This window comes from Dama dama, chromosome 14 (assembly GCF_033118175.1).
Source record: "Dama dama isolate Ldn47 chromosome 14, ASM3311817v1, whole genome shotgun sequence".
NCBI classification, from domain to species: domain Eukaryota; kingdom Metazoa; phylum Chordata; class Mammalia; order Artiodactyla; family Cervidae; genus Dama; species Dama dama.
In genome coordinates, this window is record NC_083694.1 from 48,205,017 (window position 1) to 48,231,209 (window position 26,193).

The 26,193-nt window shown below is 60.0% G+C and overlaps 2 protein-coding genes across 2 annotated transcripts; both read left to right on the top strand.

Annotated features, from left to right (window-relative positions):
* Positions 1-1,219: 1,219 nt before the first annotated feature.
* On the top strand, positions 1,220-13,139 carry UBE2J2 (ubiquitin conjugating enzyme E2 J2). The gene is made up of 7 exons (XM_061160633.1): positions 1,220-1,379; positions 5,212-5,342; positions 7,804-7,844; positions 11,195-11,297; positions 11,377-11,515; positions 11,802-11,882; positions 12,485-13,139. The coding sequence occupies exons 2-7, from the start codon at positions 5,212-5,214 to the stop codon at positions 12,767-12,769; spliced, it is 780 nt and encodes a 259-aa protein (XP_061016616.1). The 5' UTR covers positions 1,220-1,379; the 3' UTR covers positions 12,770-13,139.
* Positions 13,140-16,019: 2,880 nt separating this feature from the next.
* On the top strand, positions 16,020-19,970 carry C1QTNF12 (C1q and TNF related 12). The gene is made up of 8 exons (XM_061161246.1): positions 16,020-16,289; positions 18,066-18,182; positions 18,263-18,347; positions 18,434-18,585; positions 18,899-19,007; positions 19,253-19,343; positions 19,546-19,624; positions 19,798-19,970. Exons 1-8 carry the CDS (start codon positions 16,122-16,124, stop codon positions 19,894-19,896), a joined length of 900 nt encoding a protein of 299 aa, XP_061017229.1. The 5' UTR covers positions 16,020-16,121; the 3' UTR covers positions 19,897-19,970.
* Positions 19,971-26,193: the final 6,223 nt, after the last annotated feature.

Below are 26,193 nucleotides of genomic sequence, written 5' to 3' on the forward strand. Positions count from 1 at the left end.
CTGGACCCATTGGAGCTTGGAGTCCACTGTCAATCGTCATGTGGTTAGTAACCCCATTGACCGGTGGTGTATACTGAGAGGTAGTCAGGGTTGTGGTCAAGGGTGAGACTTTGGGGTTTGAACCCCAGATCTACCTAGCGACAGCCTCTCTGGATTGGTCCCAGCTGATGACCAAGGCCTGTCTCAGATTCAGTGCAGTGTCTGACCTGGCACAGCCCTGTGGGGGCACACCCTAGCCCCCACTCACTAGGAAGGGTGGTGAGGAGCGTGCTGGCCTGCCCACTGCCCAGCCCTCCCTTATCCAGACTCCCACCCGTATGCCATCCTCACCTGCTCCAAAGTGTTGCCTCAGTGCTGTCCCAGAGACATACTCTCTGCTCCCCAGGGACCTCCCTGGCCAGCCCACCTTCCTGCTCTGCCTCCCCTTCCCCCAGGGCCTGGGAGGGGACCGTGGGAGCAGAAAGTGAGCCTCAGTGCAGCGTCCACTGCTACATAATGACCCTATTCATGAGCTGGGCGGAAAATTCAGTCGGGAAACAGTGCAACTCTTTTATGAGGACAGCTCTCCCCCTGGGCAGGGGCTGGGCAGGATTCCTACGCCGGACCCCACCTGGCACAGGTTCTAGTGGGGCTCCTGGCTCCACAATCACTGCGGTCACAGAAGGTCACCCAGGATTCGATTCTCAGGGACCCGGGTGGTTCGGTCACCGGGGACGCGGACTGCCTCGAGCGCTTCCCTGTTAAGTGGGCACAAGAACTGGGTCCTCCAGGCGGGACTGGGCCGATCCTTTGGAAGGGGGCAGTGGGAGGGTCGAGGTACCAGGGAACTTGGGCGGGGCTCATCCCGGCATCTCGGGGGTTACCCTCTAACTGAGCCTGTTTTCCCGCGGAAGGCAGGGGATCATGAGAAGGGGAACGCAGCAGGGTGCCCCGGACCCCTGCGGCCGCTGACAGCGATGTGGCCGAGAGACCAACAGGAGGGCCAGCCGTGGCTGATTGGATCAGACCTGCTCTGAGCTAGTTCTCCGCCCCTCGGAGCTGCTACCAGTGCGCATGCGCCGAATGCTTTTGCCTCCCGGGACTAAAGGCGACAGCGAGATGCAGGCTACCTCCGCCCGGCCGTCTAGAGCGGCCGCCTCAGCTAACCGCGCCCCGGAACTGGAAGTGGGGCTTGCCCCGCCCCGTGGGCGGCCATCTTGGAAGCTGAGGCGGCAGCAGAAGCGGCGGCGGCGGCGGTAGCGGTAGCGGCTGCGGTCGGGTGGGCTCGCTCCCGGCGCGGTGCAGCTCTGCGGCGCGGGCCCCACTCTCCGCTCCCTGCTCCGGCCTCGACCACGGCGAGCCTGAGCGCGGCGGCGGCCCACGCGCGGCGACGGGGAGAGGTGAGCGCGCGCCGCGGGCCTCCACCGGCGCCTCTTCCGCGCGTCCGCTCCCCCGGAGCCGGCCGGAGCGGGGAGCGTGGGGCCTCCGCACGGTCCGTCCTCCCCGCGTCCGCGCTCGCGGAGCCCGGCCCGGAGCTTCTGTGCGCGGAACCCGAGGTCGGTTACAGCGGGGCGCCCGGGGCTCCGGGCCGGGTCGTCCTCCCTCCGGCCAACTTGGGGATTCGGGTGGCCACACGGCTGACGTCCAATGGAAAGGCTCCCGTTAGTGGCACACTTGCGGGCGCCGCCAGGACGAGCCGGCGTAGAGCTTGGTTTGTAAACGTATCTTGGGAATCGGTGTCGGGGTGGGTTGGCTGCCGTTGAGCCCGCCGCCGCTGCCGCTTCATCTCTATCGGTTAGGACTCCATACCGCCTCTTAAGTCCGCCGAGCAATGAACGTCTGGGGTGGAAACAGAAAGTTCGGGCGGTCAGACTGGGAAGCTCCATGCTGGGTGGCTGGAGAGGGCCCTGGGCCGCCTTCTCACCTGTGCCTGCCTGCTCTCCCCGTCTGCCAGCTACCTGTCCCGGTTCACCCCTGGCCAGGTGTATGCTTCTAGCCCCTTCCCAGTTAACACCACTTAGCTGGTCTGTGTTTAGTTCACATCCATTCTCAAACTCACGCCGGGCCCGGCCCGGAAGTGCTTTGAGAGGTCCCGGGGCAGTCCCCGGGGAGTTAGTGAGGGCCTGAGAGTTCTCTGGGCAGTGATCAGGGCTCTGTTCTTTCCGGGTGAGGGACCCACGGTGTAACTTTAGGGCCTTGCTTACTTGAAAAGCCCAGCCTTTCTGCAGGTACAGTTGGATGCCAGTGCCTAGAACTGGTGCTCTGTCATCTGCTACACATTAGCCGAGCCGGTCTCTGCAGGTGCGGGAGGGACAGGTGCGGTGGCCCCCATCAGCAGCGGGCCTCCATCCAGCCTGTGAAGCAATCCCACTGGTGAAGGGAGAGACTTCCGTGCGAGTCCTGGGCACGGGGCTGTCACATGCACTCTGGTGGGTCAGACCAAGGTCTCTGGGCGGAGAGAAAGGAGCCAGAGTCGCTGGGCGGGCAGTGCTAGGTGAGGGGGTGAGTCTGTGTCCACGTGGTACTGAAGGGACTCTTGCTGGGATGTTGGTTCAGGCTACTGGCCTTCAAGCTGTCTGCACTGAAGTATTGTATGTGGACTGTGCTTCTTGTTTTATTTTTGAATGTCTCCCGTAACACTTGTGCTCTGTCTGTGAGCACTTGCCCTAAAGGGGCCTTGAGATGAACTTCGGGGTCTGTGGAAGCACCCGATATGGACCCTGTGTGCCCGGGGAAGAGGGAGAAACTGGCTCACCTGTCACCTGGAGGGGCCTGAGGGCACTGCTCTGAGCGAGGCCAAGGGAACCCTTTCCTTTAATAAACGGAGCAATTGAATTGTAAGTAGGCTTCTAAAGATTATGACTTCGAAAGCAAGAGGGAGAGGAAAGTTCATTTGTGAGGACCCAGGCAGGATCTATTTTATTTGTTTTGTGTGGCTGTGCTCTAACCTTCATGAAGCATTGAAGTTGGCCACTTAATTGAGTTCAAGCACAGGTGTGTTTGAATTATCCAGTGAATTGGTTTGTGTGTGGCAGAATGTCAGACTTAGGGTGAACAGTTAAAGGAAACAAGTCCTGGGTGGTGGTCTTGCTTTTGTCTTGCTTTTGATTTGTCATGGTGTTTGTTACTAGATGTTGCCCATGGCGAACCACCTGGCCGTCTTGCTGTCTCTGGCTGGAACTTGGGGGTAGTGCTGGGGGAGCGCTCCCCTATAAGGCTAAACCCTAACCACCTGCAGTGCGCAACCCAGCCAGCAGTGTCTGCTGGGGCCTGATGGCACCTGTGCGATATGCAACTGGGTGGCAGGCCAGCAAAGGGCAGAATGTGGAGGCATTTGACCAGGGGAGTCGGGCATTGGACTGGGCAGGGCCTTGGTGAGGCATCCACTGGTAGAGGCTGGGCTGGGGTGTGGCCACGTGGTTGGGGTGAGGCAGGGTTGGCTCAGGCTGTGGGAGTGTCGGGGGCTGTGGGATTCTGAATTGGGGGATAGAGGGTGGCCTGGGGCTGAGGACTTGGCAGGTGGCAGAGGTGTTGACATTTATTTGCTCAGTTCTGAGTGAGTCCTAAAGGTTGTGATCTGAACTGTGCGATGAGAAGGGTCAGTTGACTTCAGTGAACAGGGTGGACTGAAATGGGGGGAGATTGGAAGCCAGAGGCTGGTCGGACATCTTGTGATAACTGTTGGGCAGCGTAGTGGGCCCTGCATCGGGGGTGTGGTGGGATGGAGAGAGTTGGGGTATGGGGTATATGGGTATCTGAGGTCTAGGGACCCCAGAGCAGGAAGCAGGGCTGGGCATGTGGAGGGACCACTGTGGCACCCTGGGGGTGCGGTGAGACAGCCGGCCCTGGTTGTCATCTGAAGGGGCGGGTGCTCTGAGGTGGCTCCCGTGGACACTAGGCAGGAGTCTATAGCCTCTCATGAGGCACTGTGAGCAGAGACTGATGGGAGGAAAGGTGCAAGTGAGGTGCGGGGGGTCCGGCCTGGTGCGGGGGGCAATGCAAAGTGGGTACTGGCTGGGAGGTCTGCATGGAGATTTGGCTGCTGACGTCCTGCTGTGGTGGGACAGGCTGGAAACACGGGTTGGGCAGAGTGATTCCTCACTTGCTGCCCTGTCTAGTCAGCCTCCCCTCTCTTTCCATCCTGTGCTGCACACCTTGTGTGTCCTCCATCTCCACCACGTTTTACACCAGTGGCTTTCCTGCTTTATTTTTAGCAGTAGAACTTTTTTGCTTATGCACCTAATTTCCATCTCTGAGATGTTCTAGTTTGTTAAGTAGATGGAGCTGGAGCTGTTCTGGTGCCCCTGAGAGTGGGGAGCCCGTCTTCCACTTCCCTGTCCTGCCTCCCTGTCTCTGGAGCAGAGCTGAGGTGTCCCAGGTCCCCTGACCCAGGCCAGATCTCTTCCTTTGAATGATGGCTGCTGCCTCCCTCCGATCCCAGCCTTCAGTACTGTCCTGTGCCGTCCTGTCCCTCCTGTGCCATCTTGTCTGTCCCAGTCATCCTCTGTTGGGCCTCCAGAGTGCCCTTTCTAACGGAAGATCTGATTTGCCTTAAGACTTGGGCCTAAAAACTCTGTGGGGTGCCGTCTGACGGCCTGGCCTCGAGTCCCTGGTCGGCCTCGTCAGCTGCCATTCTCAGTGCTTTGGCTCCTGCGGTGGCCCGGTGCTGTGCCCTGGTCACAGCACACTTCCTTACCTTTGCCTGTCCAGCTGCTCCTGCTTCCTCTTCTGTCCTGCACGTGTGTCTGGGTCTCTCTGGGGTCCCCTCTCTCTCTCCAGTCCTAGAAAGAGGCTCTTCCTCTATTCCCTTGTTCCTCCCACCCCCCTGTGGCCAGTGGTAAATGTCCTGGGAAACGTTTAACAAGGAGCTCTGGGAGGGACATGGCACCACCCTGCGTAGCGCTGGGGGAGACACGCACGTGGCAGGTGGCTGGGGCTGGCTTTAGCTCGCCTCCACTCATGACCGTCGAATTCAAGGGCTTTCTCCCTCTCAAGGTTCTTCAAGGACGCAGGTGAGTTTGCAGGGTCTCTCTTAACCTTTGTATCTGACGAAAGTCACATTGGCGAAGGACCTGCTGGGACACATGGGGAAGGAGACTCTGCAAGGCTCATGGGTGTCTGAGAGGGCGGGCAAGTTGGAGCGGCCCAGGGACCTTGATTCTGGGTGGCAGAGGTGTGGGCACTGGGGGCTGCCTTGCTCTGTCCTGTGTCAGTGTAGACTTGTCTCCACAGATGAGCAGCAACAGCGGTAAGAGAGCACCGACGACAGCGACCCAGCGCCTGAAGCAGGACTATCTCCGGATTAAGAAAGACCCCGTGCCTTACATCTGTGCCGAGCCCCTCCCTTCCAACATCCTTGAGTGGTAAGGCTCTGCCGCCTACTTCCCTGCACCACTTGCCACCTGGCTTCTCCCTGACGGGCTTAGGGCCGGAGGGGCCCTCTTAGCTTGGGAAGGGGGTTCCTGTACCCTCATCAGGCGTGAGTGGACTGTGAGGCCTGCAGATGCTCTCTGGTTGTCTTCACAATGGACCGCAACCCGGGATGTGGCAGGCTGTCTTTGAGCTCTGCACGCTGGAGCCAGAGAGAGCGTCCATCCTAGGGGTGACTTTGGGGCCTGCAGACTCAACGCCTGTTGGAGAAGCTCCTTGTCTTGACTCTCCTTCTCTGCTCTTTGCTTCTTGATGCTGTGAGCTGGCCTGTCCTACGTTGGCAAGTTTGTGATGGGGATTGGGTCCTGAACCCCGCTCTGTGCCTGTGGACGTGCATTTCATGGAACTTGCCACGCCACAGAGGCGCTGCCCTTATCAGGTGTGCTGGTGATTTTGTGAGAAACAGTGTAGGGCTGAAACATCAAGGAGCATTTTTTCTGTTTGGAGGGTTTTCAGTATTTTATGTTTTGATCTTAAATACTGTAAAAAATTTTTTAGACCTAGAAGAAAGAGATCTGAGTTAATAAAAAGTCTTTTCCAGGTTGGACAGGTGTTCAAGGATTTTGGATCCACATTCCTTGGCTTGCAGAGAAGGGTCAGTGCTGGCAGGTGGGCAGAGGGTCTCAGGGAGTCCAGCCTTGGTGTGTGTGGGAGACATCAATGTCACAGCAGAACTCGCCCCCCCAGGATGTAGCTAGCAGATGGACGATGGGCTCTGTGGCAGTCTAGGGGACATCCTCGTCGTGTGGGGAACCCTCCTGAGTGGGGGTCAGGTCCCAGGTTCTACTGTTCACTAGGAAGACCCACTGCAGAGGGAGAGGTGCGAGGCAGAGTCCATTGGAGACCAGACACAGGCTTCCCTTCCTTGCCATGAGCTGTGACAAGCTGTATGCTGTATACTGGCGGGTCGTCCTCAGGGAAGCCCCTTTGGGACTGAGCACCAGAGATTTCAGGGGGAGTGGGTCACAGGAACCTCTGCCTGGAGCCCCCCAGTATTCCATACTTCCAGGACAGCAGGCTTCCTTTCAGCACTGACCACATTTTTGCCCAAACGGTCGAGGTGCTGTTAAGGTGATGAGACCCCCTGGCATCCAGTTCCAGACACTGGCTGAGGACGGCCGTGTTGGGCCTGCTGTGTGTGCTCTTCCCAGCCAGGGTGTCTGTCCCTGCCGCTGGAGAAGAGAGCATTCTTCTGGAGAGGTCTGCACTCTAGGCCTTCCTCACTCTGCTGCCCTGGGTCTGTCAGGCACTCTCAGAGCACTGCTTGCCTGGCTCTTCCTGTTGTCCTCAGATTGGACACAGGAATTGGGAACAGTGACAAATTAAGGCCACATTCCCCAATTTAAGGCCACCTTTCCCAGTGTGTTCTTGGTCTGCTGACATAAGATGACAGTATTTTTTGAATCTAACCTATCAGCCAGTAGAGAGCAGGGGTTGTCAAAGCGTCCTGGTGGGAAGTAGTGTTTGGAGAGGTGGTTACTCATGTGTGTGCAGTTGTGTCTGGTCTTGTGTTTCTGGTTAGTTCTGTATTCTTCTTTGTGCTTTTCTGTTTTCTTTGAAAATTCATAAGTTCAGGACTTCCCTGATGGTCCAGTGGTTAGGATTCAGCTCTCACTGCCAAGGGCCTGGATTCCATCAGGGAACTAAGATCCCATCAACCACATAGAGCAGCCAAAAAAAAAAAAAATCGAGCAGTTCCAGTGCTTCTTGCCATAGAGATGAAGTGTTGTTTATTTGTGTGGAGAGCAGAGTCCATAGGGCTGTGGTCCCTCTGTGTGAGGCCTTTGGTGACCAACATGAACTGTCCTGTCCCTCCTGCTGGAAGATAGCTGCTCTCGAGGTCACGTCCGAGTCTTCCAGGGTGGCAGGGCCAGGGGCACAGTCTCTCCGTGTCTCCAGCTATTCCTGGTGAGCTACTGCATGATATTTGGGCACACTGAGAAACATCAGATTTCAAGTACATCTCAAATATAAATTGTGAATTTTGGGGTTTTTTTTTGTTTGTTTTTTTGCCCCCACACTGCATGGCATGTGGGATCTTAAGTTCCCTAACCAGGGATTGAAACCTGCACCCCCTGCATTGGAAGTGCCGAGTCTTAACCTCTGGACCTCCAGGGAAGTCCTGTGAAGTGAATTTTTAAATTGTCAGTTGATGTTAATGGTCAGAGAGGATTAGCTTTTTATATACTGTGTTGTGGATTCAGAGGCACTTTGTAGAAAATTTGGAGGGCATAGCCTCTCTGATCCTGTTGGAGAGGCAGGGAGCTGTGTAGCTGGTTGAGTTTAGTCACCTGCTGAATGTCTGTGAGTGTATTAGTTTCAGGTGGGCCCTAAAAACCCCAACCTTGGAGTGATGCCATCCCCAAAGCCAACTCATTTTCTCTCCTCCCTCAGGCACTATGTGGTCCGAGGCCCTGAGATGACTCCCTATGAAGGTAAGTCTTTGCTCTGAGTTAGATGAACAAGAGGCAGCGTCTGTGTTCCACAGAGACCTTACCCGAGAAACTCCTGTTTGTCAGTAATGCTCTTTCTGGTTTGGATGTGCAGGAAGTAGACTGCACACGTATGGAGCTTGTTCTGGTTTCCTCCAAATCCTAGAGGTGTTTGCTCACAGTTTGGTTTTGCTGATGTGTCTCCGTCTTCAGCTTCAATCCCTGGGTTGGGAAGATCCCCTGGAGAAGGGAATGGCTACCCATTCTAGTATTCTGGCCTGGAGAATTCCATGGACTGTGTGGTCCATGGGGTCGCAAAGAGTCAGACACGACTGAGCGACTTTCACTTCACTTCACCTCTTTGTCTTCAGGGACTGCTCAAGTATCAAGTTTGCTCAGCCTCCTACCTCAGTGGAGTCAAAGCTGGGAGAGCAGACAGGGAAGAGGAAGACCAGCGTGTGCATTTTTGAGGGAAAGGAAGTCATTTCCCGAGTGCTTGCTCTGTGCAGTGTCCTCTGAGCTCCAGAGCGGCACATTGTGTTGGTGGGGCATAAAACGTGGGGGCTCGCAGGGCTTGGCAAAGTTGGATGCTGCCACCCAGTGGCCTCCGGTGTTTGTGATTAGGCCTTGGAGCTGTCAGTCAGCGAGTCTCCAGGGCTCAAGTTGAGCCCTAGAGCCAGCCTCCCGGTGAAGCCGGAGCCCAGGGGAGAGCTGTGGCCAGACAGGCTGCTCTCTAGGCCTGGGTCCTGACTTCTGGTGGCTGGAGCAGCCCGCTCGCTTCTTCCTGCCATGGGGTTCTGTATGCGATTTCCCTAGAGGACTTGTGCTGCTGGGAGGAAGGGTGGGGTGACCCACAAGCCACTCACAAGCCTTGTGGGTAGGCTGGCAGAAACGTCACTAGCCTCATGGGACTCTGCTGGCTCGGGAATCCCCTGTCCTGAGGAAACAGTGCAGAAGGCATGTCGTTTTTACCACAGGGTATCAGGCTTGGTGATGTCTTTGTGTGGGGTTCCAGACCACAGGGCAGAAGATGGGCTGCAGGACAGCCTGTGTGGATCATACTTATCAAATACATGCTGTGTTTTTAACAAACTTAAAGAGACATTAAGAACGAGCAGTGTTCTTTCGCAAGTAGGGTTATGCCTGGTTTTAAAGGTTTTTTATTCTTTGTGGATTTAGTGTTTTCCACATAAGAGGGGTGTGGGGCTTGACTGCAGGAACCTCCCTATCCCCCAGCTGCTCTGACTGACGATAAAAGTCTCTTCTTCCCCAGCCCAGCCCCGTCACTCTGGTCTCCTGGGTCTGGTCTGCTCTCCTGTGTGTCCTGCTGTTCCTGGTCCTTGGGCTGGGACAGTCCACTTCCTCCTTGGAAGGGTTCCTTCAGAGATGAGGGCTTTTTCTGCTGCCCACCTTGCCACTACCCTCCCCCTTCCCCTTAGCACTTGTCGTGTCCCTCCTGGTGCCTGTCCCCCTCCTCAGCTCAGGGCCCTGCTGTCCACAGTGCCATCCTCCAATGACTCTGCTCCATCAGGGTCTCCAAGGGACCCTCAGCTGCCGCACGTGATGGACGGCTCTCGGGCCTCAGTGTCTGGGCCTGTGTGGATTCTGAAGTGTAGACTCTGGCTCCCTCCTCGTTTGCTCCTCTGACTTTTGAGTGTTCTGACCCTTCCCTCCCAGTCTCCTTAGCCCCTCTCCCACGTCCACATCTGACTGGTCCCATGTCAGCTGCCCGCTGACCCCGTCTTTGCTCTGAGCTCTGTCAGTGCTGCTCCAGACCTGCAAGGCTCACAGTTCAAGTGGGCTTCCTGACACACAAGTGTTGATTTGTGTTTAGAAGTTTTATTCCTTTAAATCCCTAGGAGAGTGTTCTGTAGGCGCACACAGGCTTATTCTAAAAATTGGTTCTAAAACTTACATGGAAAGGTGAGGGACTCAGAGAAGCTAAAATGGTTTTTTTAAATCATAAAGTGGAAGTAGTCACTGTGCCTGGTTCTGAGACTCGTGGTGGTATCATGTTGACTGGATGGTGTGCTGGCCCTGGAGGGAGGTGCAGGTTCAGCTCCCTGACAGTGGGTCAGGGGCAGCACTGCTGTGGCCCCTGATGTGCCTCTCCTAGGCCTCCCTCCTCTGGAGCCTGGCACTCTCAGTGGTGTCTGTCCTAGGGCTTGGCCAGGACCCTTGGAATGAAGCCAGAGGAGAGACCCCTCCTTCCTGCTGCCCCCGCCCCCGCCCCCGGCCTCTCATACCCTCAGATGCACCACCTCCCAGGCCTGTGATAGATGCTCTGCGGTGGAGAGCAGGCACCTGGGTGCTGGGAGAATTGCAGGCCCTGCTCGTGGCTCTGCCCCAGCCCCTCAGTGTGTGTGACTGCGTGCGGAGGCCTTCCTGCTGGGGACCAGCGGCTTCGGGTGCTGCTGAATGGCCTCTCTGGATTGGCCAGGCAGGTTGGGGGGGGGAGGGCGCCCAGGCGCCCACTTAGTGGTCTCCACTAATGTGCGTGGGTGCTCCTGCTCCTCTGAGCTGAACGCCTGTTTCCACCTGCGCTTTTTCCAGTTTGGCTTTTCTCAGTGCTCGTGGTGCGGGTGTGCTCCAGCGTTATCTCTAGAGTTAATCCCTCGCTGGCTGGCCTGTCTACATGCAGACCTGGCCTCAGGTGGCACTTGCTCATCACCCCTCCACCACCATCACTCTTCTGCCTCCATCACTCCTTCACCATGGGAGAGTGCCCCAGGCAGTCAGAGAGTTGGGCAGAGACCTGTGGGGCTGGGGGCCAGCAGGGAGCCCCAGTGGGAAGATGGCAGCTCCCTCAAGCCTCATTGTGCATGCACACACTTGCACAGACAGGTGCATGTCGCTGAAAGTCCTGTCAAGTGACGTTCTTCTGCCTGGCCCTTGGGTGGGCCCGAGGCTCTCCAGGGGAGGGAGCAGCTCACAGGGCTTAGGGAGGGGGAGGGGTCAGCTTTTTGTTGTTTACTCATTTTTTGGTGGGGGGGAATGATGGCTTTTCACCTGTTGCTGGGTGTGGTTTGGTGGAGAACGGGAGACAAGAGGTGCAGGAATGAGCGGACCAGAATATGGGGTAGGGCCAGTGAGGAGCCTGTGCAGATTCTGTCTTAATGTTCTGCTCTCGGGAAGAGAGGTGTGCAATGGGGGAAGAGGGGCTTGCGGTTGGCTTGGGGTGAGGTGGGTGGTAAGGCCTCTCTAGGTTGGTAGTCGTGAGCCGCAGTGAGATGGCCAGCACGACATGTGTGTTCCAGGGCTTGTGGGCAGGAGCAGGATGGGCAGGAGACTGAGGACTGTGAGGGCTGCCTCTACTGTGGCAATGACAAGGCTGCTTCTCTCTTCTGTTGCAGGTGGCTATTATCACGGAAAACTAATTTTTCCCAGAGAATTTCCTTTTAAACCTCCTAGTATTTATATGATAACTCCCAATGGAAGATTTAAGTGCAATACAAGGTAAGACATCCCTGTGCGTTTGGATGCCGGACTGGGGTCCTGAGGAACCTGTGCCCTGTTGACTGGGTCCCTTTTTCAGGCTGTGTCTTTCTATCACGGATTTCCACCCAGACACATGGAACCCGGCCTGGTCCGTCTCCACCATCCTGACGGGGCTCCTGAGCTTTATGGTGGAGAAGGGCCCCACCCTGGGCAGCATCGAGACATCAGACTTCACGGTGAGCTTGGCGGGGGGGGTAAGGGAGGACGCTTGGTCTCCTCAGCCCAGTTAGGACAGGGACTCCTCCGTTATTAGTTGGCATCAAGTCTAAGATCAGTTGATGATACAGAAAGGTAAAAACGACCTTGGGAGACTCCATGTCAGTCTGTCCTGTGGAGCACGCTGTGGACTGCTTTCCACAACATGAAGACACTAGTCGCTCAGCTGTCCCTTAGTCTGCTTCTGGAACATGAAGGAACTGAAATTAGCCATCAGGCTGACATTTTCCTTCTTTTTCTTCCTAGAAAAGACAACTGGCTGCACAAAGTTTAGTGTTTAATTTAAAAGACAAAGTGTTTTGTGAATTATTTCCTGAAGTTGTGGAGGTAAGAAAGTGAGTTTGCCATTGGGTTTGCTTTCCCAAGTCAGGAACACTTTGATTCTATTTTTTCCAAGAGAATGTATTCCTGTGTGTTCTTGTGCTACAAACATGGAGAGGGGAACTGAGGTGCAAACAGGCAGGTGCTGCAGAGCTGCCCCTCTCCTTGGGGCACCTTGGGGCTGAAGGGTGAGTCGGAGATAGGGGCAGGTCAGGGAAAGGGTGGTGGGCCTGCTGAGGTCCCAGGTGGCCAAGAGTGAGGGGCGGGCATACTCCCTGGTCTTGGTGCCAGAGCAGAGAAATGTGGCTGTGAGTAGGGGAGGCTGGGCTGCATGGACGCTGGGGCCCTGGTGGGTCAGAGCAGCTCGGACCTGGCTCAGTCCCAGTCCCTGAGGCACAGGCATGGTGATTCTGGCTGTTCCCATAGGCCCTTGCGTCTGTTAGGATTAGCAGCAGCTCAGCCTTCTAGGGCAGTTGTCAGGATGAAATGGGTGCAGCTGGAGACCACTGACCCTGCAGGGTCTCCGTGGCATACCACAGTCTGCTCCTAGGCACTGAAGGAACTGGCTTGTTTAAACCAACCCTTGTTTCTTGCTGTTTTTCTCTTAGGAAATTAAGCAAAAACAGAAAGCACAAGACGAACTCAGTAGCAGACCCCAGGCTCTCCCCTTACCGGACGTGGTTCCAGACGGGGAGACGCACCACGGCCAGCACGGGCTCCCGCTCCTCAATGGGCACGCGCCGGGGGCCGGGCCGCACCTGGCTGGGCTCCAGCAGGCCAACCGGCACCATGGACTCCTGGGCGGGGCCCTGGCGAACTTGTTTGTTATAGTTGGGTTTGCGGCCTTCGCCTACACGGTCAAGTACGTGCTGAGGAGCATAGCGCAGGAGTGAGCCGCCACCATGACCAGCAGAGGGGTCGGACACGCAGGACGCTGGGCCCGAGCTCGACGCGGGCTAGCTGGACGTGCCGCTGAGCACAGGGCGGGCCTGGCTGACTCCTGGGGTTAGCTTTTTAAAAACCTTTAAAAGGAAAACAAGAACCAAAGCGTGTAGTTTGGATTTGGAGGAAACGTGAGATCCCCAGCCCCCATGCTCGCCATGGCATCCAGCAGGGGCTGCGGGGCTCCATATCCACGAGGAGGCCTCACGCTTTGGTTTTATAGCTTATCTCCCGTATTGTCTTTTGGACCTGTTTTAGTAACCTGTTTTTCATTTTATTAGATTTGGTCACTTAAAAATATAAAACTCGATGCCTATCCAACACTCTGCGTGCGTTCTTAGTGCAGAACTCTGACCCGGCAGGCAGGGCTGGGGTCTGGCAGGTGGCCAAGGGTGGGTCAGGGGGTGTGGGCTCTGTCTGGCCTTAGTGTTTAAGACATGCTTGTGTTCACTAGAAATGAGCAGGTTTCTCTTGGGGAAGCACACGGGCTGTTGTGCTGAAGTTGAACATCTGCTTTCTCACTGAGGCTGAGCTGTGTGTCTTGCCCAGCTGGTCACACTGCCCTCTTCCCTTCACACCTGCAGCTTTCCACGTGCTGCGCTGGTGGCAGGAGACCCTCAGCCCGTTCCCTGGGTCCCACCTGCTCCACAGGCTCGGCACTTGTGGTCCAGAACTTTGTTTGCCCTGGAGACAGGCTCCCAAGTTCCTTTCACAGCAGATCCGTGTCTGGTTCCTAGAGGCTGGCTGCCTGGGAAGGAGGGATGGATGGCTGGGTTCAGGCGCAAGGCTGGTGAGCACCCTCTCAGGCTTAGGATCTATGACTCCCTAAATCGCCAACATCTTCCTCCTCTATGTCTCTGCTTAATGATGTCACCTGCATAGTTAGTGTTTGGAAGATGCTGTGCCTGGGGGCCACCAGGCAACAGGTGGTGACTTCACTGCGTGCAGCTGGGCATTGATGCATCTTCGGCATTCTTTGTTTTTTGATCAACTTAAAATTGCTCTTTGATTTACCACTTCTGTGTATTTGACCCACTCCTGTGAAAAAAATCATTTTGTCTTTGTTCCTAAATTCTGTGCTCTTGGTGTCTGTGAACCACAAATCCATCTCCACCCAGTGCTGAGGTGGCCTGTGGGGCCAGAGCTGCTGTGTATGCTGAGGAGCTGGGCGTCCTGTGACCAACAGTGGACCTGTTGCCTATGCTTGCTGCAGGGCCCAGCCGCTGGCGTGTGTGGCTCTGCTGGGCCTCCCTCCATCCACTGCCAGCCCGAGGGCATCTCTGTGGAGGTCTTTACCCCTTCCAGGTGTCCCTCCTGAGGGACTCAGGAGGCAGAACATTGAGCAGATGCATTTTTCCCGTGTGTGAAGTCTTAACTTTCAAAAACTCTCAGCCGGCAGTGGGAGCAGGTCCATGCTGTACAGAGACTCCCCGGTGCCCATGGCGGCTTGCTGTCTGATGTGACCCCGAATAAAAGATGACTTTGTCCTCTTGTTGGTTTGAGAGGCTGGGACACTTCCCTTGGGCAGTGGGTGGGCAGCCTGATGGGGACTGTAATGGGGACTCCCAAGGTCCTGTCCTCCTGTGTGGAGTTGGGGTGTTCACTGTTGGGTCAAGGTCAGCTGACGTGAGCCTCTTCCAGGGGGCAGTTGGTGGCTATGGCCAGGAGGCGTGGACAACTCAAGAGCAGGCTCCCTCTGGTTCTGACCTCAGTCAGCCGGGGGGCTGGGGCCCGTGGGGACTGCTGGAGGCTGGCACAGCTGGTGTGTCCACATGTTCTGGGCCAGCAGGACGCAGGAGCTCAGCCTGGAGGGGAGGAGTCTGTCTGGCAGTCCCTTCCTGCTGGGCGTTGGCCAGGGTCACATGGAGGCTTTAACCGGGCAGGTGCAGAGGGGCTTCTGTGGCATGACCTCCTTGAGACCGGGCTCATCAGCTGGACACTTGAGAGAGCTGAGGCTCCAGTGGCGAGCTCAGGATTCACTGAGACTGGCTGCTGTTGTCCTGGGAGGTGACCACATCTACCTGAATAAGGAGTGGGACAGGTGTCCTTGGGCGGACACTCCTCACATTGTCCCCACCCAGCTTGTCTCTGAGGTGGTTCTGCCTGAAGCTGCCAACCCTGCACATGGCCCAGGGCTGGCTGGCTCCTGCCCACATTGTTCGTGCTGGACTTCTGCCAGTGCGGGGCGGGTGGTGGTCTGGAGCGGTCTTCCGTGCTGCCCCTGGGACAGGGAGCCCCACCTTTTTCAAGTCTGAGTTGCAAGTAGCAGATCAGCTGCAGCTCTGACCACCCTTAGCCCCAGGTGGCACTAGCCGAGGGGCAGCTGGTGAAGGGGGATGGTCCTGTCTTAGGTGTTGGGCCCCCACCAGGGCCTATCAACACACTTGGCCACAGCTTCATGCTGCCTGCAGCTTGTAGGAAGGTAAGGAAGGGCCCCAGCTCTTCCTGGGGACCTGTCCACTGTCACTTGCTCTCCATTGCCAGAGTGGATCGTCTGGCAGGGCATGGCCATTGGGGGCTCAGCTTTCTGCTGATCTCCAGTGGGGGGACAGGCCTGGGGACTGGAGGGCCCAAGGGGCACAGCTGGGTGAAGGCAACCCCTCAATGAGAGTTGGGACTGCACCACAAGAAGAGGAGGGGCAGCTGTGTGCCATGCCTTTGCTTAGAGGTTAACTGGTCTCTTCCCTGCTAGCCCCACTGGCCCGTGGTGGAGGAACCCCCCCCCCCCCCCAGGGTTACCTAGGCTGGGACCAGCTGGGAGCCCTCACAGGAGCAGGGCTATGGCCTGGGGCAGCAGGGCCAGAGGGACAGGCTGTGAGGTCATAGGAAGGGGCTATGAACCCCGACAGAGTGTGTCCCCGCCTGGGGTCGCTGGGCCCCACCCTGAAGGGGCTGGGGTGGGGAGTGCACAACCTCTCCCCTTGGGCAGCAGCTGTGTGGGAGGTGGGTGGTCTGTCGGTGGGGTTCCGCCCCCATCCACGCCCCCTGGCAGGCCCCTGAAGCCTGGGAGGCTGAGGTTCTTCCCTTGTGAGCCCGCCCCCTTGGAGCCCGCCAGCCTTGGGGAGCCCGCCAGCCTTGGGGAGGAGGGGAGCGCGGGCGGGGAGGGCACTGCTCACAAGGGAGTCTGCAGGATCGGGGGTGCGTCCCTCACTAGCCCAGCTCATCCTGTGCAGACATGCACCAGTGGCGGTCAGGCGTCCTTCGGGGCTGCGCCCCCACGCTCAGACTCTGAGTGCCTCTGGTTGCCTGGACTCAACAGCATTGAGCCGCTGCGGGCTCCGGATCCGGCAGCTAGCAGCCAACATGCGCTGGGCCTGGGTGGCCGCCACAGTCCTCCTCTGGCCACAGCTCATGTTCCTCGGGGGCAACGGGGCCCGGCGGGAGCCCAAGAGGCCTCGGCAGTCAAGCCAGCGCCCCATAGCCCCCAACGCCACCACACTGGGCAGCGAGGGGCTACTGGGCTTCCCTAAGGTATGCATGATCTGTTACGGGCCCACGTGGGCCATCCTTCAGCCCGCCTCCCCTGTCAGAGTGGGGTGGGACTTCGGGCAGGAACCATAACAGTGTGGATCAGGGGACCCTCTCTGGGCCTGGGGAGGGAGTGGGGGGTGGAGGGGCTCCTGTGGGGGCTACATTGAATCCACTGAAGCCTAAGGACCATCATGCCCTGAGTAACCTCCTGCCCTGAGGTGAGACTGCAAACAGGAGGTGCTTTGGGCAGCTGGCTCAGACCCCCTGCTGGAATCTGGTGCTCCAACTCTGGCTTCCGGGGTGGCCAAGGCTAGCCCTGCCCTGACCCACTGCTGAGTAGCCAGCACCCCTTATGGCCTCTGGCATGGGAAGGGAGGCTGGGTCCTGGGAGGCCCCTAGCTCCAGCCTACCCCCCTGGCGTCCCCTCTAAGAGAGCACCTCGCACCTGTTTCAGCCTGTGGTCTCCACCCTCTTGGGCTGGGGCTCCCTGAGGGGGTCTAGGAGCTGACCCGGTCAGCAAGGGCCTGGTGGCTGCTGGATTTGGAGTGAAGCAGCGGTTGCTGGGCCAGGCCCCCTGCCAGCCCTCGAGCCTTTGATCCTGGCCTTCGCCTCCCACCGGCGTCTCTATGGCGGCCAGCCCAGCTGCTCTCGGCCTACGCACCCCATTGGAGCCTGAGGCCCCATATTCCAGCTGGGCAGGCTGAGGAGAGCGAGTCCTCTGGCCCTGTTGCCAGGGGAATGGGCTGCCAGCAAGCTCTGGGAAAGCTGCTTGGGGGAGGATCCTGGGGGGCAGTTCCTGCTCTGCCTGGCCCCACCTGCCTGGGCTGCCCCTCCAGAGCCATGGCAAGGCAGTCTGGGGGCAGACAAGGGGTGTCCATGCCACCCCTACCCCAGGATAGCCCTCTGCAGGCATCTGGACACCCGCTCTTCCTGCTGAGAGTGGGCTCCTGCTCCCCCTGCCCCCTGGACCCCACACCATGGCTCAGGTCTGTGGTGACTGGAGGAACAGGCGGACTTCAGAAGGGAGGAACCCTGGCCCTCCCAGCCCCCCAGACCTGGTCAGGACCCCTTGGCCTGTCTGCCTGGACAGTTTGCTCTCCAGGAGTGGCCGGGGCTCCACTGGCCTCGTGGCAGTAGCTCTCTCCCGCCAGGCCAGTGTCTGCTGCGCTCCTGGTCACTTTGTGGACCTCCCGTGTGAGACTTGGATACAGAGAGGGACCAACCCCCAGCTCGCACCCCCTCACTCAGCCCTGACTTTGGGGCTGGGTATGCTCCCATCCCTCTGACTGCCCTGGTGCAGAAATGGGGTGTTATGAGAGATGTCTGGAGCGTCTGATCCTGGGCCACCAGCTTGCGCACCCAGCGCCCAGCACAGAGCAGGACCTGTGCCCACTCTCTGCAGCCTTGCACAACTCTGGAAAACACTCCTGTCCACCATTGCCTGCCTCAGCCAGGACAGGACAGGGTTCCCTCTGTCGGGACAGGCAGGGCTGGCTCCATGTGCACATGGCTGTACCTGTCTGCCTGGGAACAGAAAGCAGCAGGAGGGGCCATGCGGGTCCCAATATGGCAGCAGACCAGAGGCTTCTGGACACGGGTCCCTGGCCTGAGCCCCAGGGGAGCCCTGCGGTGCCCTGTTGCCCTATTTCCTGTGTCTGCACTGAGTCCCACCCCAGCAGCCTGGGCTCTAAGATTCCTGTTGTTCTCCGGGGGAGGTGGGGCAGGACCCAGCAGGGCCTGGTGGTCAGTGTACAGCCTTGTCCTCTGACCCTTCAGCTGTCCGAGGCCTCAGGGCCTGAGTTTACAGATGCCTATGTGACGTGGCTGAACTTTGTCCGGCGCCCTGATCATGGGCCCTCAAAGAAGCGGTGCCGAGGCCAGGACAAGAAATTGGTGAGCCCCAGGATCCGAGCTCAGGTCGGGGTGGCTGTGAGTGCCCCCTCAGGAGCTTCATTTTCTCCTGCCTCCCCCAGCGAGGCCTTTCTGGCCCCCCCGGCCACCCAGGTGTGGAGGCCCCCCAGGAGTCTGCACTGCGGGAGTTCCAGGACATGCTGAAGGGTAGGCCCCCTCCACCCCCTCTCCTCCTGGGTGTGGGAGAGAACCCCATGCTGACGCGAGCCACACCTGCACCGTTGTCCCCACAGAGGCCACCGAGCATCGGTCCTTGGGGCTGCTGGGCCCTGTGCTGCCTGAGGGGATAGGCAGGCAGCTGGTGGCCGAGGCTTTCCACTGTCGACTGAGGGGCCCGCTGCTGGTGGACAAGAAGACACTGGTGGAACTGCAGGGCTTCCAGGCCGTGAGTGGGCATGGTGGGTGGGCCCCACAGGAGAGCAGGCCACAGCGGCCCTGGGGCAACCCTGGGCCTCCACACACAGCACCGAGGCTCGGGGTAGGGTACGAGGAAGTTGGGACAGAGATGCCTTCCCTTGTGGAGCTTCTTGGTGCCCAGAGTCCTGGTGGGGACAGATGCATGGGTCACCCTTCTGTCCTGCCCACCTGGGGTCTGCTTGAGCTGAGGGCTGTTGGTTGCAGGCACCCCCCTACCCCAGGCTGGGTGTGGGAGGTGAGGCTCCAGACTGCAGCTGTGTCCCCCTGCTGTCCCACTCCAGCCTGCTGCCCAGGGTGCCTTCCTGCGGGGGTCTGGCCTGAGCCTGGCCTCTGGTCGGTTCACAGCCCCAGTGACCGCCATCTTCCAGTTTTCCGCCAGCCTGCATGTGGGTGAGTGGATCTGGCCAGGGTGTGGGTGGGGGGGGGCTGGCCCTCCAGGTGGGCCCCAATGTCACAGACCTCAGGCCTCAGTCCCATTGCAGAGACACCTCCTGCCTCAACCCTGCACCCACTGGGGATTGGACAGCCCTCATGCCCACCCTCCCCAGCCCACAGTCTGCCCCGAAGGCCCCCAGCCCCCTGCCCCTCTGCTCCGTCCTCCCCGTGGGCACTGCAGACCCGGCCTGTCTCCCCAGATCCCAAGGAGCTGCAGGGCAGGGTCCGGCCGAGGGCCCGGGACACAGTGCGGGTGCTGGTCTGCATTGAGTCCCTGTGCCATCGCCACACGTGAGTGGGCCCCCCGGGGGTCCTGGGGTGTCCTGAGGGGCAGGGGACCGCCTACTGCCTTGCCCACAGAGGGGGGCTGCCCCGAACACAGAGTACTGTGGTGAGCCCTGAAGCGGGAGCACGCAGGTCTCTGGGCATCAACAGGGGTGTTCCCCCCATGGCCACTGTGCCCTGGCCCCTCACCCCTGAACCCCACGTTCAGGTCCCTGGAGGCCATCTCCGGCCTGGAGAACAGTGGCAGCGTCTTCACGATGCACGTGCAGGGGCTGTTGCAGTTGCAGGTGAGGGGGGCCACTGGGATGGGGGTCAGAGGACCACTGGGGTGGGGTCCTGGACCTCTAAGCCTCAGCCTGGGCACTGCAAGGCCTGGGGAGGGGCCACCTGGTGGGGCTGGGTGTCGACCGCAGAGCGGCTGGGCCCCGTGGGTGGTGACATCCACTGTGGGTGTCTGCAGGCTGGACAGTACACCTCCGTCTTCGTGGACAATGGCTCTGGGGCAGCTCTCACTGTGCAGAGCACCTCCAGCTTCTCTGGCCTGCTCCTGGGCCCATGAGGGATGGACAAGTCCTCAAAGAAGTCACCCTGCTTCCCCCACCCCTCTGCCCGCTGGTAGACCTGTGATCATAGCAATAAATAAAGGTCCCCCAGACCCCACCATCGCCTGGTCACTGGGTCATTATGGGGAAGGGGCAGGGGAAGGGGGCAGAGTGGCCATGGGTATGGGTATGGGCTTGGCCAGGGAGGTGGAAGCTCCAGCTAATCACCCTGGCAGCATGGGTGTGGCCCCCACAGCCCCTGCTTCTATTAAGGGCCACGTTTACTCTGAGGACAAGGACAGCTGTCCATTCAAGCCGCCACTTGGCCCTGCCCATGACCTGGGGCTGCCCCTCAGCCAGCTCGGGCCGGTACCACCTCAGCGGGCAGCAGTCTGAAGACATTCGCAGGGCCATGGAGGACTCGAGGTTGGGGTACAGGATGGTACATGTCAGGGAATGCAGGGTGAGGCAGGGTGCCCCAGGGTGCCTGGGCCTGTGGGTGAACAGGGCCGCCAGCCCCCTGTATGAACCCCAGGGTCCTCAAATCCCCTCATTCCCTAAGGGAGCTGACTTCTCACTACCTTCTTGGCAGCTGCCACCCTGAGGTCTGGCTCCCACCCCTCGTGGCCCCAGCAAACTCAGACTGAAGAATGTAAATTGTGGTGGGTCGTGGTTCAGGCCTCTGCAGACCTGCCGAGATACCATCTCTGCTTGGCCCCTGGGCCCCCAGCTGGCAGCCCCACGTGACCCCTCTGTATAAGCCTGGAGGGGGGGTGAGGGGGCGCTCAGCTCTGCAGTAGCGGGGCCCAGAGACCCACTTCCAAGGCTGCAGGGAAGAGCATGGGCTCAGGGGCAGGGGTGGGGTGTGGGGGGGATAGCGGGCAGGTTACCAGCTGCTCCCCCGACTCTCCTGCAGCCCGCTGGGTAATGAGGCAGGAAAGCTCTGGTGCCGGGTAGGCGCCAGTCCCTGCAGCCGCAGGCTTGGCCTCTGACCCGTCCCCCCACTTCCCACCCAGTGGCAACAGGAGCCAGGGGTCTGGGGGTGGTTCTCAGCCTCATGGCGGCATGATCTAAGAGGAGTGTATCCACCCCTGCTAGGGGGATGTGTGAGTGCCAAGCTGGGGTCTCTCTGCTGGGCGGGGGAGGAGAACGGGGGAGGCCAGGGCAAGCTGCTCCACATCACTGAGGGCCTGTGTGGGCCCCAGAGCCCAGGCTTCCTGGGGCTGCCGTCCGTCTGGAGTCCGGCTTGGCTGCAGGTACCGGTCAGTGTTGCTGCCTGTGTACGGGGGATACTGAGGCTGTGCCTGGCAGGACGCACAGCCAGACTCCTCCCTGTTCCCAGGGCTCTGCTGACAGTCCTTTGGCACCAAGCTGCCCTTGACCATCCCGCCTGGCCCTGAGGCTGAGAATGTCCCTAAGGTTCTGGGGCCGGCGTGTCTGCCAGTTGGCTCAGAGCCTGCACCCTCTGCTGTTATCTGGTTGGAGTGCAGACAGAAGATGGGCCTCTGGCTTAGGAGGCCTCTCAGATCCCTCACCCAACCTGGCCTGAGATGGGGCAGGGATTGCCTCCTCACTTGGTCCTGTTGCGGAGTTGTGATGAGAGGGGTCGGCCCAGGCCCCACTGAGGTGACAGGTGGGAGACAGGAGATGAAGAGAAGAGAGACGGACAGGACAGACGGGCCAGCTGCCTGGGCTCCCTTGGGCAGGTGGCCAGGGCTGGCGCCCGAGTTCATCGCCTCCTGGTCTGTCTCGTCTTCCTCCCGGCTTCTGCCCCTAATGGGAGGTCATTAACCACTTAGCTGTAATTCCCCCAGAATGTGCGGTCTCCAAATGAGCCCCCAGCATGGCACTGGGGGTGCAGGAGCAAATAAATGGGGGGCTGATGTGGGCAGCAGTGGCTGTTATAGGCGGGTCTAGGCGCCTGAGTGTGGTGGCGGGGGGTTCAGGCCCACACTGGCCTTTAAGGACGTAGGCTGACCCCCCAGTGTAGATAAGGGACCAGTGCAGGGTAAAGCCCCCATGAGACTCCACCTTGGACCCAGCTGCATCATCTTCTCTCAGCTCTGCCATCTCCTGGAGCCAGACCCAAACTGGGTGTTTGCTAAGCCTCCGAGCCTTGAAGGGATTTGCAGGACCCTGGGCCCTGGGCCCTTTGGGTCACAACCGCACGGCCTGAGCAGGGGCTCCTCAGGTGGGTTGCAGGAGCTGTTGCTGCTCAGGGTAGGGGGCTCACTGGGGTCTGGGGTGGGGGGCCTGGGGACAGGGCTTGTTTCTGGCCCAGACTCTGGTTTCCAGGCTGGACTTTGGGATGGCCAGCACTGCACTGGGCAGCCTCAGCTTGAGCCCTGATCGAGCCCTGCCCTGGAGCCACAGGAGGTGCTGGGCTGACCTTCCTTGCTTTTCTAGGGCTCACTGCCCTCAATCTCCGTTGATCTGCCTGCAGCCAGAGCTGGGGACTGGCCATGCCAGGGCTCCTGGGATGGAGGGCACTCCCTGAGCCCTGGGCCTGGGGCTGTGGCCAGCTGCCCTTGACCATCCCTCCTGGCCCTGAGGCTGAGCCTGTCCCTGAGGTTCTGGGGCCGGCGTGTCTCCCAGTCGGGTCAGAACCTGCTCCCAGCACCCTCTGCTGTTATCTGGTTGGAGTGCAGACAGGAAATGGGCCTCTGGCTTAGGAAAGTGGCACGTTCTCTTGGGGGCTGGGAATAGCTGTGGCAGGAAATGGGGAGGACAGGGGTGGGCAGGCCCCACCCTCATGGTCCCCTCTGGGGGCTACAGATGGGCCAGGGTAGGGGTGAGGCCTGTCCAAGAGCTGCCCAACTGCCCAGGCAGGGGCTCCAGGGAGGGTGTGGCCCTTAGGGTGCAGCCAGGACACATGGGCCCTTAGGGGCTCTTTGTGGCCAGGGCCAACCTTGGGTATGACATCCTCCCCTCAGGTTGGGCCTGGGCTGGGAGCGGGGCCTGTTCCAAGGGCCTCTTGGACTGCCTCTCCCCACCAGGGCTCCCATCCTCAGCCAGACTAGACTGCTGACTCCTGTGACCCCAGCCAAGGATCCAGAGTGCCCTGAGGGTGTGGGGGTGTGGGGTGTGGGGGGGTTTCTTGGGGCCTGGGTGGATGTGTCCTCTGGGGGGCCCTGAACCTCCTCCTGGCCTATGTGTTCCTCGGCCTCCCAGGTGGACCCCAAATATCCCAGTGCTGATCGTGATGGTGACTCTGTGGTCCAGGTGGAACCCCGCCAAAGTCCCCGGTGTCTATGTGGTGTGTCTGGGGGCCTCTGTGTGTCCTCCATCTCTGCCCTGGGGCTTAGGCTTTCCTGAGCTGGAATCACGGGGCCCCCAGGGGTGAATGCAGAGTTGGTGTCCAGGCGCTGGTGGCCTGCGCCCATGGCCAGGCAGTCCCTGGGCTCAGGTCAGTGCAGTCGGGGTCCCTGGCACTGGGAGAACTACTGGCATTGTCCAGCTCTGGCGGCTGTTGTTCTGGACACTTGGGCTGGTGACCACACCATCACTGATCCCGGTGGGGAGGGATCAGTTCCCTGGAACCTGGAAGCTGGACTCCCTGACGAACAGGGACTCTGGGTGAAGGGAGAGGGGTTCCAGACCCCCAACCTGGGGCAGAAGCTCCTCAGGGGCCGCAGGGAGCCTTATCTCGTCTGAGGCCCCCAGCCGGCACTCGGTGGTCTGACCTGGGACCTGGCTGTGCCCAGGGGCCCTCGCTCAGTGGTGCTGGGGGGCTGTGTTCACTGACTGGGCTTGGCCACGTGCCCTCTGGGCTCCACGTTCAGGCCGCCCAACCCTGCCCCAGGTCCTGGAGGTGCTCAGTCTCAACCTGACTGATCCAGGAGCTGATACAGGAGCTGAGGCCTCCAGCAGCCTGGGATCTCCCCCAGTTCAGCCCCTGGAGCTGGGTCAAGTCAGGCTGGGGAACCCACCTGGCTGGCTACTGGGCACACCCTCCCCCTTGACCCGTGTCCATGTCTATGCCCACCACCTCTATCAGCATGCCTGCCCCTCAGTGCATCTGAGGGTGTGTCGGATAGCGCCCATGGTGTCAGGGGGCTGGGGGCTGGGGGCATCTGAGGGTGCGTCAGATGGTGCCCACAGGGTGGGGGCGCTGGGAGAATGGGGGCATCTGAGGGTACGTCAGATGGCGCCCACGGTGTGTTGGGGGATGGGAGGGTGGGGGCACAGGGACAAAAGACCTTTGTTCTGGAGGATTTGGATGCAACCTGCTCTAGGGCAGTGACTCACAGACTCCTCTGGTATGATAACATTGGTGTTGCAACAGCCGGCGTGTCACACACACCTGGGGTGGTGGCCAGGCCAGCCTAGATGGCCACCTGTGCCCACACCCTTCCAGAGGCCTGGGTGTGTGAGATCAGAACTGAACAGGAAGGGGTGTTACCTGAAGTGAAGCTGCCCTGCTCCAGGCCCTGCAGCGGAATCAGCCTGGCCTTCACTCTGGAGGCTGCCCTGTCCCTCCTCTGGGGCCAGAGGGGCAGACTGGGATCTGCCTGGGACTCTGCAGGGCGCCACATGGGCGATGGTGGCAGGGGTGCAGGAGCCCCTTGGGGATTGGGCTGCTGAGACCCTCAGACGCCACTGGAGGGAGGGGCAGAGCTCAGGTTTCTTTCTTCTCGGGTCACCAGACCGGGTCAGACCCGGGGTCAGCGGGAGGTGGGCGCTGGACCGAGACCTGCCCTGGCGCCTGTCCTGTGGGCAGGGCCATGGAGGTTCAGTGTTTAAGGGACAGAGTCACCCCCGTCTAGGCCCCCACGGCCGCCATGGCTCCAGGTTCCTCCCCAGCCTTGAGCATTGCCCAGCACCGCAGCCAGCAGAGCCCTGTCTGGTGGACACTGCCGGCCCCAGGGGCTGTGGGCAGGGGAAGTGCCGGGACCTGGGGTCAGGGGCGATGGGGCACCAGCTGTGAGCCCAGGGCACGGTGTGGTGAGGAGGGTCCCTCCCCTCCCCCCAGCCAAGGCTGGCTCTCCTGGGGGCAGCGAGGGCAGATCTCGTCAGTCAGGTGGGGCTTGGTGGCCCTGGGCATGCCTGCCAGTGCTTGGACTGGGGGGGTGTGCCTGTGTGCAGTCTTCCGACCTGGGTGACTAAGGCTGACATCCAGAGGGGGATTGGGTCCTAGCCCAGGTTGGAGGGTCCTTGGGGTCCCTGCCCCAGCCTCACAGGAACTGCTTACCTTTCCTGATTTCACTCATTCCCTGAGTCCTGTTCGGGTGCCCCAGCAGCTGGGAGGGGCATCAGTGAAGATTCAGATGTTGGCTGATTCCTACCAGAACTGGGCCCTGGGCAGAGCCGGTGCCGCAGCCATGATTCACAGGATGGCCACAAGGCCACGAGGAGGGTCTCACTGGTCACCGTGGCCCGAGCAGGGGCCTGAGGCTGGCAGTCTCCCCCTCGCCTCCTGTTCTCTTCCTGTCACCCTTCTGGTGGGCTCCATGACTGGGAAGGTTCAGGGTCATCAGGAAGGGTGGGGAAGGTTCCAGGGAACCCCGGCAGAGGAGAGAACCCGGGGACCCCGGGGGGGTGGCCAGTGTCAGGGCTGAGGAGGGGTCTCCTGGCTGCAGTGTGGCGGTGGTGAGTAGTCCCTCCTCTGCTGGGGGTACGGCTCTGTAAGGGTGGGAAGGTCTGGGCGGGTGGGGAGTGGAGGGCTGGGAGCCAGTACTGCCATCCACAGATGGAGGAGGGTGCTGGGGGCCAGTGGGGGGAGGGGACAGGGAGAGCTGAGGGGGCTTGGAGGGAGGTTGATGCACACTTTCTGTGGGAGCAGAACAGCGGGTGTGGTCTGGGGGGCCCGGGCTGGCCTTGGTGGGAGCCCACAGAGGCCAGGTGATAGGTGAGCGGTCTTCCAGGTCCCAGGGCTATGGGGACAGCGATCCCCAGGGGAGACCCAGGCCTAGGAGGCTGGGTGGATGGTGGCTTTTCACCTGCTTCCTAGACTCAGAGTGGGAGAGAGATGTCAGCTCAGCCCAGAGTGTGTTTCTAGGGAGGGAAACCAGCCCACACCCCTCGCCACGACCCTGGACCAGAGTGCAAGCATCAAGCAGCAACTGGACGCGATCTTGACACTGGGTTCTCTGATGCTGGAGGCCCCGTGGGGGACTGGGCACCTGCCATGCTTTAGGCCTGTCTGCAGCAGCTGCGGTGGGCTCCCTGGGCCCTGGATGGGCAAGAGTCAGTGGTCTCACGACGTGAATGTGTGCTGGGGGCAGGGGGCCTGAGACGAGGGTTGGCTGCCCCTGTGAGACCTGCAGATACTGGGCAGGGGGCCAAGGGATGCAGGGAACGTGGGACCAGGCAGA